Source organism: Loxodonta africana, chromosome 8 (assembly GCF_030014295.1).
Source record: "Loxodonta africana isolate mLoxAfr1 chromosome 8, mLoxAfr1.hap2, whole genome shotgun sequence".
In the NCBI taxonomy this organism is placed as follows: domain Eukaryota; kingdom Metazoa; phylum Chordata; class Mammalia; order Proboscidea; family Elephantidae; genus Loxodonta; species Loxodonta africana.
In genome coordinates this window covers 90431819-90446149 of record NC_087349.1, presented here as the reverse complement: position 1 = coordinate 90446149, position 14331 = coordinate 90431819, and the positions used below count along the sequence as shown (strand labels likewise).

The following is a 14331-nucleotide window of genomic DNA, read 5'->3' as shown; positions in this document are numbered from 1 at the left end:
CTGGAGTATTATTAGCTTATTTTATTTTAAACGCTTCAGAAGAATTATTTTTCAAAATCATACCCACCAGCACGGAGGAAATTAGTCATGGCATCGGTGGAAACCTGATCAATTATCACAGGAGGCTGTTCTTGCTTCTGGCCACAACTGCTTGCCAGAAAAAGTGTGGCAAGATGAATTAGGAAGCTCAATTACACATTAATTTGGCAACTCTTTACCATTTTGTTAAATGTATCTTAGTAAGATGCGTTGTACGCTGTTAGCAACGGGTGTGTGCCTTCAACTTTAGCTGTAAAAACACCTAGGGTTTCAAAGTACTTTGAAAATATGTGCTATCAAATCAAGATTTGGGGTCTCAGTGATAATCTGATGGCAGAAAAAAACTGAGCACGGGCTCTGTAGTCAGACTGCCTTGAATCAATGTTCTACTACTTACTTTGTGGCCAAGGGTGATTAACAATTACCGTATTTTTACTGAAATAACACATGCCTCCTATGTGCATTTGCCAACCGCACCCTACCTCTTAGGTATTTTCGTTAAGCATTCTATGTTAATTTTTTTTACAGCCACATGTAAAAAAAATTGGCATGGTGGCACTTGTAAAAATATTTCATGGGGGGAGGGTGCAGCTGGCAAACAAATGTAGAAGGCACGCGTTATTTGTGTAAAAATATGGTACATGTATCTCTAAGCCTCAGTTTCCTCTGTATAATGGGAAGAATAATGGTACCTCCCCCAAAGCCTGTTGGTGAGGTTAAATGGCATGATAAGTATAAAGTGTTTAGCCCAGTGTATAAGGAGCCCGGGTTACTGCAAATAGTTTACAATTGGCCGCTAACCTAAAGGACGGCGGTTCGAAACCACCAGGAGCACTGCAAAAGAACCCACCAAAACCACTGCTGTCGAGTCGATTCTGACTCATAGCGACCCTAGAGGACACAGTAGAACTGCCCCATAGAGTTTCCAAGGAGCACCTGGTGGATTCGAACAGCTGACCTTTTGGTTCGTAGCCACAACACTTAACCATTACACCACCACTGCATCTATGATGATTGCAGCCAAGAAAATCCTATGGAGCAGTTGTCATGAGTTGGGGGCCAACTTGACAGCAGCTAACAATAATAGCCCAGTGCCTGATATGTAAAATGTTCACCAGTATCACTATTTTTATATTCTGACTTTATCAGAAAGGTGAGGTCAGGAAAGAAGTGTAGCTTTTCTCTCTATGCAATTCCATTGGACTTGATTTTTCTTCTTTTAAGAACTGCTACCTATTTGGGGCAGAGCATTGGTGGTTCAGTGGTAGAATTCTTGCCTTCCACGTGGGAGACCCAGGTTTGGTTCCCAGCCAAATGCATCTCATGCGTAGCCACCACCCGCCTGTCAGTGGAGGCTTACGTGTTGCTATGATGCTGAACAGGTTTCAGCGGAGCTTCCAGACTAAGACCAACTAGGAAAAAAGCCTGGTGATCTGTTTCTGAAAATCAGCCAATGAAAACCTTATGAATCACAACAGTTCAATCTGCAACCCATTGTGGAGATGGCGCCGGACTGGGTAGCGTTTCCTTCTGTTGTGCACTGGGTTATGAGTTGGGTGCCGACTTGGTGGCAGCTAACAACAACTACACAAAAACAACAACAATGTATACTGGGAGGCAGGTAGATGCCTAAGGAAATGTACCTCCTTGTGTGTATGTATGTGTGTTTGTTTTCTTTTCTTCCATAAACGAGAGGTATTCCTTCTCATTTTTACAAATACCTGTAACAGTCTCCCCACTAAGCACAGGGCTACCCGTGGACCTTGCAGAAAGCTAGACTTTTGAACTAATCTGGGCATATTTCCCAGTTCTGGAGAGATACCCTCTATCTCAGCAGGGTGGCTGTTTACGTAATAGGAAAAAGATAAAGAAGGTTCCAGAATACCTGAGCATTGGACTCCTTGGGCGATGAGTCCCCACATGAAATTGGCACAGTATTCACACCAGTGCGGGCCTCGGAATGTGTGGACCTGTGATCCAAAAAGAAAAAAAAATTCTGAGAATTCAGTCATGGGACATGCAGCAAATAGATAAAGAAACAAAGGCCTCAGCGGTGTGAGGGATATAGCATCCCTTACAGTGTTGTATAGAATCTGGAGAAAACAGAGCTATGCTCCGATCTTTGAAAACCCTACACGGATCCACCATGCCCCAGGCCAGAGTCAGAAAGGAATGTGGAGAAACGGCAAGATTATAGGGACATGACACCAGCTCAGGAATGAGACTTTCACCACCTAAAACAAGGCATTGTGTAGACAAACCCAAGATAGCCTGAGCCAGTTGCTACAACCTGCATTTAGCTCAGCAAGTTCTGGGAGGGAGAACTCAATTACTGTGTCCTTTTGACTCAGGTTGCCCCATCTGTGGAATATCCAGGCAGGTATAAATAAGACATGATTATGGGATAATTAAAAGTTTCCAAGGCTTTGAGCTACTTCCAAAATGGGCATTAAAAAAAAAAAGGGGGGGGAGTTGGCTGAAAATGCAGGCTCCCAAAAGGACCTATAGAAATGCCTTCCCCAGAGACAGGGTCCAAATTCAGCAGGCTCAGGTATGTAAGCTAGAAGTTCCATCTAGTTGGCCAGGGCACCAGTTTTATTGGTTGGTGCCCTAGCCAGTTGTTAAATGTTTCGAATATCGCCAAATAAGGGTGGTCTAATTATGAGGGCATTGGGGTTTTTTTTTTTTTTTTTTTTTTTAATTATTTAGGTACACAGGACCATTCTTAAGTCATAGTTTAAAATAAAACAAAAATACCTGTTCTCTAAGCAGAGCTGTGGATTCTCTGCAAACAAATGTAGCCATGACAAACCAAAAAAAAAAAAAAAAGAAAACACAGGCAATCTAATCTGGACAATACAAAGCCATGACAAACCAAAAAAAAAAAGAAAGAAAAAATAGGCAATCTAATCTGGACAATACAAATCTCCTTGAAGAGGTTTTGGATTTTTACGAAATTAAAATATCATAAGATGTTAGGTAAGATCTTTCAAAATATTTTAACTCCCATTAACAAAAGAAATGTAGACTGTAATATTTTTTAAGAGGCAGGGAGGCCCAATATACTACTTAAAAAAAAAAGAACAGGCTGAAAAGTGTGGCTACAGTTTGGGAAGATACGACTAGGTATTCTACTTAAGAAAAGAAATGGCATCACTTTGAGTTCTTTATTTATTTAAACACACTAGTAACTGGCTATACACAAAGTGATGAAAGTGTCCTGGTTTCTGCCTGGTAGAACTCAGAGTTTATTAAAAACATAGAAAGAAATAAGCAAGTTAATAAATCCAAGAGCAAGTTATGACCATGATTTCCATTCAATAAAACTAGTTAAGTTATAACAGTTTTTTGGCCATTTAGCTTATTATATGCAAACAGCTCGTTATGTTGTCTCTGCTATGAGAAATGAAAAGAATCTCTCAAAATCTTCTTACTTAAAGGGAGAAATGTGCTGCAAGTGAATGACCCTAAGACACAACAAAGCACTCCTTGTAGGAACGCAGAGAACTCTATTCCCAGGAGCACTTGCATTTCATAGAGCCAAAATGTCAGAATTCATGTAGAGGCCCACTCAGTTGAAACTTGGTACTAGAACATTCTTCAGTTGAAGTGTCCTACTAACAGCTGAACATTTTGCAAATTCAGCAACTGTAAGTTTCTTAGCAGTTTACCAGAAATGCTCTGAAGGGCCTGCTGACTAACTATGGCATACTGTTGAAACTGTAAGAGCAGTGAAATATAATAAAATAATACAACTCCAAAAAATTATGAAAAGGGCTATAGAAGCAAAATGATGTTGCTGCTACTAGAGAGACTAAGAGGGGCCTCAATGCTATATAGAAGGTGAGGAAGGCCTCTGTGGGAAAGTGACTTCAAGTTGCCTAAAGGAAGAGAAGAAACCCTGGTGGCATAGTGCTTAACTGCTATGGCTGCCAACTAAAAGTCAGCAGTTCAAATACACCAGGCGCTCCTTGGAAACTCTATAGGGCAGTTCTACTCTGTTCTATAGGGTCACTATGAGTTTAAATTGACTCAACGGCAATGAGTCTTTTTTAAAGGAAGAGGAGTTAGCTCTGTGGGGAGAGAGGTAGAAAGCATTCCAGGCAGAGCAAATGTACAGAGGCCTTGCAGGAGCAAAAGAGCTCGGTGTGGCTGAGGAACTGAAAGGCCAGAGTGACCAGAATACCAAGAGTGAAGGAAAGAGGAATTAGGATAAGATTGAAGGTAGGAAAGGGCAGATCATGAAGAGCCTTGAAGGCTTTTTAGTAAGTACGGATTTGGTTTTAATGTGGGTATAATAGGAAGTCCTTGAAGGACTTTAAGTAGGAAGATGATTTTTTTCTTCTAAGATTATACTGGCTACTGTGTAGAAAATGGATAGGAGGTTGCTCCTTGGAGAAAAAGATTCAGAAGCTATGCAGTAGTCTAGTTGAGAAAGGATGGAAGCCAAGAAAGACCAGGATGCTGGCAGTTGAGATGGGAAGTGAATGGATTTGAGATGAATTCTGAAGAAAAAATTTGCAGGACTTGATAATAGATTAAAGCAGGGTCTTAGAGGGAGGGAGAGAGGAATCAAGAATGACTCCTAGATTCTAGTGTTAGAAACCAAGTGGATGATGGTGCCATTTACCGAGCTAGGGAAGACAATTTGGGGGAGAGACTCAAGAATTCAGTTTTGGATGGACCAGGTTAAATGTTGCCAAGAGAGCCAAGTGTTAATGTCAAGCAGGAATTTACACATAATTTGACAGGACAGAGGAAAGGGTCAGGACTAGAGGTATAAATGTGGCATTCTTGATGAATAGATATTAAAAATTGTGTGAATTAATAAAAACTATTTGGGAGAGAAAGTAGAAAATGAAGAAAAGAGAGTCCAACTCAAAGCCCTAAGTGTTCCAACATTTAGAGAAAACCAAGGCAGTCAAGTGTTTCAGAAGCCGAGAGGTGAAAGTGTCTTAGGAAAGAAGTAGTCAACCATGTTGAATGCTGCTAAGATGTCCAGTTAGATGAGGAACAAACATTGATTCAAACACATAGAGGTCATTAGCAAGCTTGGCAAGAGCAGCTTCTTTGGACTGGTGCGGAAAGAAGTCAGATAAAAGTGAGATGAAGAATAAATGGGAGGTAAGGAAGTGGAGAAATGTGTGGGCAATTTTGTTAAAAAGTTTGGCTGTGATGTCCAGCAGAGAAATACAGTAGCTAGAAGGAGATATGGGGTCAAGGGAGGATTTTTTTCTATTTTAAATATTGGAAATATTAGGGTATGTAGACTTGTTGAGGGGATTGATAGGATAGGTGGATGAGACTGGAGATGTAGAAGACAGAAAATAAAGGAATGATTATTCTGAGCAGGTGAGAGGCGATGGGGTTTAGGGCATATATAGAAGCAATATTCAAAGAGAAAAAATGGCTGAGATTTTTCCAGAATTAGTGAAAGACATGAAGCATTCAGATGATAAAAAAGGACATGAGTGTCAAACAAGAGACATAAAAATTAATCCATACCTAGGTAGATTACAGTAAAAATGCAGCTACCAAAAGCAAAACCCTAGAAAACAGGTTACCTGCAAAAAGACAGCAATTAGATTGAAAGCAGACTTCTTAGCAATACAGAGACTAGTAGATTAGGAAATAATTTCATGAAAGTACCTAAAGAGAGTAACACTAAACTATCTTCTAAACCCATTTAACTACCATTCAAGAGCAAGTATTAAATAAAGATTTTTTCAGACAAATGCCAAGGGTTTCCACTCACAGATCTTCATTCAAAGAAATGGTAAAGGATGTACTTCGGTAAGAAGAAAATGAAGCCTAGGAGGAAGAAGCAGGATTCTCTTTCTTTTATCTTTGCTTTCTAATATTTCATTACATTCTGCTATTATCTTTAATGGTGAGAAAGGAAACTGATTAACATGGGCCAATCTAATCAAATACTCTGTATAAAACAACAATAACAGCAAAGGTGATGATAACTAATTTTGGGGGACTTAAAAACAAGGTGATGAAATTACATGAAGACAGGAAAGGATAAAGGGAGTTAATCATTTTAAGGTGTTTATAGTCTTGGAGATGTAACAGAGCTACTAGTTAACTGAGGCAGATTTTGAGTCAGTTATGCACATATTGGAAACCCTGGTGGTGTAGTGGTTAAGTGCTATGGCTGCTAACCAAAAGGTCAGCAGTTCAAATCCACCAGGCGCTCCTTGGAAATTCTATGGGGCAGTCCTACTCTGTCCTATAGGGTCTCTATGAGTCGGAATCGACTTGATGGCAACAGGTTTGGTTTTTTTTTTTTAATGCATGTATTAAATTTTTGAGTATAAATAGAAAATGTGAAATAGAAAGTATGAATGCTGAAAAAAGTCCAAAGGAAAAGGAAAAATAAAATAGATTTGATCAAGCCAAAAAAAAAAGGGGGGGGGGGGAGGAAAAGAGAATAAACAAGCAATGGAAAAGCATAATAGGCAGAGAAAAAAGGGAACAAATTCCTTATATTTTTCTAATCACAACAAAGAGATTGTCATATCAGATTTTTTTAGTTTTGCAAGAAACACTCTAAACATAATGCAACAGATACGTTGGAAAAAAAAGTATAGGAAAAGACATACCCAGTCAGTGCAAGCCAACAGAAACCCAAAATAGCTATACTGATATCAAATATACAGATTTGCATTATTAGTGTTAAAGATGGCCATAATGCAATGACTAGAGATCTAATTTTTTCAGAATGCCATAATAATCCTGAACTTATACGGCCTCAAAAATGTAAAGCAAAAATCAAAAGAATTACAAGGAGAAATTGACAAGCCCAGAATTATAATGACTTTTAACATCTATTCACAGAAACTAATAGCTCAAATAGATAAAGTTAATATTCCAAATATGAAAGAAACTTCATACCCAACAATTCAAAGAATACACTCTCAAAACCACATAGAACATTTATGTAAACTATCAACCAAACCTCAACATATACAAAATAACTGATACCACACAGACCATGTTCTCTGCCTACAATGCAAAAAGGTTACAAATCAATAATACTAGATAGCCAAACCCCAATATATATGAAAATTAAAAAATTTTTTTAAATATATGCATCAAAAAAGAAATCTTTATAGAAATTACAAAACATTTAGAATTGAAAGATTAAAAAAAAAAAAAACCCTCTCCTTGTAGGATACAGAGGCTTTAAATGCATATATTAGAAAACAAAGGTTGAAAATTGCAAGTTAAACATCCTATTCAAGAAGCTAGAAAAAGAACAGAGCAGAACAAATGAAAATAAAGATAATAGCGGAATACAATGAAATAGAAAGCAAAGGTAAAATAAAGGCAGTTAAAAAACTAAAAGGTAAATTTTAAAAAAGACTAAAAAAAACAAGCCTTTGGCAAGGTTAAGAAAAAAGGCACAAATGATGAAACGGGACATAAATACAGATGCAATAAAAATGTAAAACAAAATCCTTGAGAATACTAATTTTATATCCATAAAATTAAAGGTTACATGAAATGGACAATTTTCTTAAAGAACATAAATTATCAAAACATAATGTAACATAAAAAACCCACTGCCGTCAAGTCGATTCCGGCTCATAGCAACGCTATAGGACAGAGTAGAACTGCCCCATAGAGTTTCCATGGAGCACCTGGAGGATTCGAACTGTCGACCTCTTGGTTAACAGCTGTAGCACTTAGCCACTACACCACCAGGGTTTCCATAATGTAACAAAGAAATATAAAATAACATTGAAAACCTAAATACCTGAATCTGCAGTAAAACACCTGCCTTCAAAAAATTCACTGATCCCAATTCAATTAATTTTTCCTAATTTTACCAAATCTTTAAGAAACAATCCCTCGCTCAATAGAAACCATTCCAGAGGATAGAAGGAAAGCTCAACAACTCATTTTATGATTCCAAAACTCTATAAGAACAGTATAGGAAAGGAATATTATAGGTCAATTTAAATGATGAATATAAAGGCAAAAAATCCTAAAAATATTGCGTTGAATGTAGTATTATATTATATTTTGAAAAAAAAAAATTATGACCAAGGAGGGTTTATTCCAGAAATTTATGATCATTTACATATTTCTAGAATTCACTATGATAACAAAACAGAGAAACCACATAATTATTTCAAAAATTAGAGTAACAATAATGTACAAAATTCAACACCCATTCATAATAATAACACTTAGCACACTGGGAATATAGAATAGAGAATTTACGTAAAATCGCTTATTAAAGATATCTATCAAAAACACGTAATGAACATCATACTAAAAATGAAGCATATGAATCTTTCCCTTTAATGTCAACAAAAGAATAAAGGCTGTCTGCTCTCAATGATTGTCTTGGGCATTATACTGCAGATTTTAGCTAGCATAATAAAATAAGAAAAAGAAATACAATACATGGTTGGAAGAAACAAAAATGTCATTATTCATATATGATATGACTGTTTACTTAGAAAATTCAAGAGACTATATGGACCAACTCTTGGAACTAATAAAGCTCATCAAGTTTGCTTAATGTAAGAGTGTCATGAAGAAATCAGTAGCTTTGCTATATACAAGCAATAACTTATTAATAAAAATTAAAGATTCCATTCACAACAGCAGCAAACATCTAAAATAACAAACCATTAAATAAAAGGCATTAAGGACATAAAAAAGAGGGTAGATATTCCACATTTTCATATATGGCAATGCACAATATTGTAACTATGTCCATTTATCCCCCAGTGAATCTATAAATCCAATGCAATCTCAATCATAACTCCCACAGGGCTTTCCACAGAACTTGACAAGATGGAAAAAGAGAGGGCAAAAGAAGAGGCAAGATAATTTTGAGTAAGTAGAAGAATGTAGGAAAACACATCCTACCATATATTGTACTTATGTAGCCACAAAAAACAAAAGACCAAGCAGGATGGACGAACAGAGCTGTGGCAGGTAAGCAACCAAATCACAGGTGTATGGAAACTCGGTATGTCTCAGAAGTGGCATTACAAATGAGAGGGGAGGGATTCAAGATAGATGCATTATTTCCCATTTTACCACCCATCCATCCATTCATTATTCACTAATTTATTTGATAATTATAAGCTGATTGCCTAATTTGAACCTGTCCTTGGATATACAAAGCTGAAACACATCAGAGGGGTACAGAACTCCCTGCACTCAAGGATCTCATTTTCTACAAGAATCAACAGACAACATAAATGACTAATTATGTGTTAAATGATAACGTAGAACATGTAGGAGATCTATGGTAGTGTAATGGAGGGAGTAATCAAGTCTTCCTGAGGAGGTTGAGGAAAGTGATGTTTGAACTGAGCTTTGAAGGATAGATATAAACTCATCAGATTGGGAAAGACTGAGCTGATGGTAAAGTGATCGTCTTAACCAGGGATCAGATGACATGAATAGAACATTTCTTGAAGAGGGACCAGTATGAGCAAAGGCCAAGGAAGGTAGGCTTGGTTTTCGAAAGGCATTTCTTTCCTTGTAAGCCATGTAAAAAAGGAGTGACATAATATTCTTCTCTGAAACACCTCCAGTGGATAAAATAATCGTTAGGTAAAAATGAAAATGCAGTGCTTAGAAATTAGGAGAGTTGCCCCAATATTTGTTACACGTTGATGAAATACGGATCAACAAAATAGAAACTGGCGTAGTGACCCTTTCAGGAAATACAGGAAACACAATTGCAAATATTCTAAAATTTCACTTTTGCCAATATTTTAAGAAATAATTGTTGTTGTTGTTGTTAGGTGCCATTGAATCAGTTCCGACTCATAGCAACCCTATGTACAACAGAACTAAACACTGCCTGGTCTTGCGCCATCCTCACAATCCTTGCTATGCTTGAGCCCATTGTTGCAGCCACTGTGTCAATCCATCTTGTTGACGGTCTTTCTGTTTTTCACTAACCATCTACCACGCATGATGTCCTTCGCCAGAGACTGATCCCTCCTGATAACATTTCCAAAGTATGTGTGATGAAGTCTTGCCATCCTCACTTCTAAGCAACATTCTGGCTGTACTTCTTCCAAGACAGATTTGTTCATTCTTCAGTCCATGATATATTCAATATTCATCACCAGCATCATAATACAAAGGCATCAATTCTTCTTCAGTCTTCCTTGTTCATTGTCCAGCTCTCACATGCATATGAGGTGACTGACAACACCCTGGCTTGGGTCAGGCACATCTCAGTCCTCAAAGTGACATCTTTGCTTTTTAACACTATAAAGAGGTCTTTTGCAGCAGATTTGCCCGATGTCAATATATCATTTGATTTATTGACTGCTGCTTCATGGGCATTGATTTGGATCTAAGTAAAATGAAATTCTTGATAATTTCAATATTTTCTCCGTTTATCATAATGTTGCTTATTGGTCCAGATGTGAGGATTTTTGTTTTATGTTGAGGTGTAATCCATACTGAAGGCTGTAGACTTTGATCATCATCAGTAAGTGCTTCAAGTCCTCTTCACTTTCAGCAAGCAAGATTGTGTCATCTGCATTTTATAGGTTGTTAATAAGTCTTCCTCCAATCCTGATGCTCTGTTCTTCATAGTTCAGCTTCTCAGATTATTTGTTCAGCGTACAGATTGAATAAGTATGGTGAAGGGATACAATCCTGATCACACCTTCCTTGGTTTTAAACCATGCAATATCTCCTTGTTCTGTTCGAATGACTGCCTCTTGGTCTGTGTACAGGTTCTGCATGAGCACATTTAAGTGTTCTGGAATTCCCATTCTTTGCAAAGTTATCCATAATTTGTTATGATCCACACAGTTGAATGCCTTTGCATAGTCAATAAAACACAGGTAAACATCTTTCTGGTATTCTCTGCATTTAGCCAAGATCCATCTGACATCAGTGAAAGAAAAAATAATTAAGCATATCAAAATCACATTTAATGTTCGTTAGCTCCATACCTTCTATTTCATTTCACTGACCACACAAATGTAGGCAGACACTGCTGAATGTCCCCACAAAAACACATTCCCACAGAAAGAAAACAAAATGGGAACAGAGGAGAACGTAAAGTTGGCTAAACATTATTTTAGGCCTAATGCCTTATTTCCTTTTTGTGATGGGCAACTGTTTATTTTCATGGTCAGTATACTGTTCAATTTTCTTTTGGATCCACAAGGAAAATCTCTAGACAGTAAACTGAATGTAAGTACTAAAGGCACTCCATGTACCTATTTTATTTGGGGTTGAGTTATTATGTCCATTCTCTCAATAACCATACCTCATATTTTAAAGTCACTGGTTAGTTTTTTCCATTCTCTGAAGTTTACCAATTTTCAAGAATATCTTTTCAGAAAAAGAACATTTTCAGAAAAAGAACTTTAGAGCAGTAACTAAAATACCCTAGACAGGAAGAAAATACCCCAGACAGGAAGAATGTCTGTCCAACTCTATTATACTAGGCATGGTCTGCCTGGAACTCAAAAACCACACCAAAAAGAATAAGATGATATTATGGAAGATAAGATATGTTAAACAAATAGCCTAGGAATGACCACTCTGTAAAAACAAGAGCAAGAAGAGTTGTCAAGAAAAATCCCAGGCGTTTAGCAAGTACCCCCAACTTGGCTCATTCTAGAATGTTATTTATCTCATGTCTGCTGAATCTGGAAGGAAGCATTCTCTAGTGGTTTTATAACAGGTGTGCTTTGATGGGTCAATGTAGATACCACCCAAGTATATGATCAGCTCAGTGCCAGTTCTGGACTTTAAGAAACAGAAAGAGCTACTTAGGATATGTTACAGTTGAGAATTTTTGCTTTTTCTTTTCAGCATAGACCAGGGTTTCTCATCTTCAGTCCTACTGACTTTTGGGGCTGGATAATTCTTTGCTGTGAGAGTCTGTTCTGTGCATTGTAGGATGTTTAGCAGCATCCTTGGTCTCTACCCACTAGATCCCAGTAGCACCCCACAGTTGTGACAACCAAAAATGTCTCCAGATGTTGCCAAATATCCCCTAGGTGACAAAGTAGCCCCCAACTGTGAATCACTGGTATAGACTAAAACTATATTGTCTCAGTTTATCATAATCATTCATGTTAAAAATGGCAACATTATTCATTTGCTTTTAAAAGGACTTTTTGGGTCAAAGGCAGTTCTTAGCTGTGTTATATGCATAGAAGAGGGGCTGGAGGTGGCTGGAGGTAGCTAAAATCACTTCTAGGTATAAGTTGCTGTGCGTTGGGCATCATCTAGTCTAGCTTTTGCCCAGAGTTAACTGAGGAGCTTGAGGGTGGGGGGCTTGTCTGCAGGCACACAGAGGGTCAGCACAGCCGGGGCCTTCCCCTGCGCCATCTCAGCTGAGATTTTTTCCCATAGTCTACTGCATTTCCTATAATCAGGTGACATTTAATTCATGTGAGAAATTAGGTTAAACTTTGGACGTTTCCTTTGGCAAGATCAGATGAAATACTGACCTTGAAGTGAACCTTTTCAGACGTTAAGAAAAAAACAGCAGAGAGGCATTGCTCAATCTGTGACAGAAAACTCTGGGTTCCCTTGGTCGCCTGCCTCTGAAGCCCCTGCTGAACTGAAGTAGCTGCAGAGCAGGGTGTCCTAACCTCAGCGTGATCGACATTTTGGGCTGTGGTGGGAGCTGGCTGTGGCTCGTAGCATGTTCAGCAACATCTCTGGCCTCTAACCACTAGGTGCAAGTAGCACCACCACCCCAACTGTGACAACCAAATATGTCTTCAGACATTGTCAAATGTCCCCTGGGGGCAAAACTGTCCAGGATGAGAACCAGTCAGTAGAGAAAGAAATTTGCATTCTTACATCACCACTGTCTTTCTTGTACCCAGCAGTGCCTGGCACATAATAGGCCCTCACTGCATATTTACTGAGTAAAGAAATCGATGTCTAAATATTTTCTCTCTCTTAGAACTTTCTAAAATAACCTAACTAATATGTACAGCAAAAACGTGTGCCTCCCCCACCACCCAACAAAACACAAAAGGAATGATTCTCTGGACTTAAAATGTCAGAATCAGGCATTTAGTCATTTAGAATAGTCCCTTTGAATTATGTGTTCTTTGGAATAAAACAAACTCAGTATAACATTATTAACAGCTGAGTACTTGATATGGGTCAGACTTGTTAGCAGATAATTTACATTTATGAAATAACTCAGCCAAGCCACCTCCCGGGGGTGTGTCCTAAGCGAGGAGTCACTGTGGCGAAGTTTGCCGTCCAAATCTATTCCTTTTGCACTGAGTTCTTTCTGCTGGTTTGTGAAGGATTTACAAGGACGGTATGCCAATATTTACATAAAAATATGCCAAGGAGGTAAAGAATAAATTTCTCCTCCTTCACAATTTTGCTTTACATCAGACACCAGCAGGCAGAGAAGGCACCTAGCTGCGTGAGGCTCCTTGTCCCAAAACTAGTTCCTCCCTGGCCGGAAACTCCTGCCATAGATGCAGTTCCTTTGGATAAAGGCATCACACTGCAAGGTCTCAAGAGGACCCACTTAAAACACGACTACTGGATGAATGTAGCTGTTGTGGTCATGAACAAGCATGCTCTGAGTTGAGCACGTACCATACCTGGGGTGATACTAACTCCTGACAACTCACAGAGATCTAAGAAAGGTGATACTTCAAATTGATCATAGTGGGCAGCACAGTGGCAGAAGGTGAAGCATTGAGGAATGAAGTAGAGAAGAAGAAGGTAAGAGCTAGAATTAGGGCTGACAGGATGGCTCGGTGGGGTAACTTGGCAGACAGGAGCAATGGGGAGCAGGGGTGTTAAAAGGAATACTCTAGGGTAGAGAGTGGAGGGTTTGCGGGAGACAAACATCATTCAGAGCTCAGTTTTGCTGAGGGCTAGTCCTGGGTCAGGAACGGCATAACAGTAATGGATACAATTTATAAAAGATGGAACTGAAGAGCAGAGACACATTGTTATACCCAGGCAGATGACAAAACAACCTGCAGTGTGGCACCCAGGCCTGCAGTTTTGATATCACTGATAACTTTCAGGCTCAGAGTAGCTACGTGATTTACTTCAAGCAGAAGCCAGTGGAAAGAGAATGGACTTTGATGTGAAAGCTTGAGGGGAATCCTTTAATACACGGAGGACGGGATGATGGCTGGTGTCTTCAGGGTACTGTCCATTCTGGTTCCTTTCGTTCCCACAGAACCTGGGCACGTCCCCATGTACCCCTGCAGCCCCACCCAGAGGCTTACAAGGGGAACTCCATGCCAGTTAACTGAAGCAGCGCAGATCCCTGGCCCAAGT

General features: G+C 38.7%; 1 protein-coding gene across 2 annotated transcripts in view; it reads right to left on the bottom strand.

The window, feature by feature from the left end:
- CHN2 (chimerin 2) overlaps positions 1-14331 on the bottom strand; it is a 363690-nt gene that overhangs the window by 24491 nt on the left and 324868 nt on the right. For both annotated transcript variants that reach the window (XM_003407040.4, XM_064290106.1), the window contains one exon: positions 1925-2009. In XM_003407040.4, the coding sequence (XP_003407088.2) occupies positions 1925-2009 (85 nt within the window). The remainder of the gene's footprint in view (positions 1-1924; positions 2010-14331) is intronic.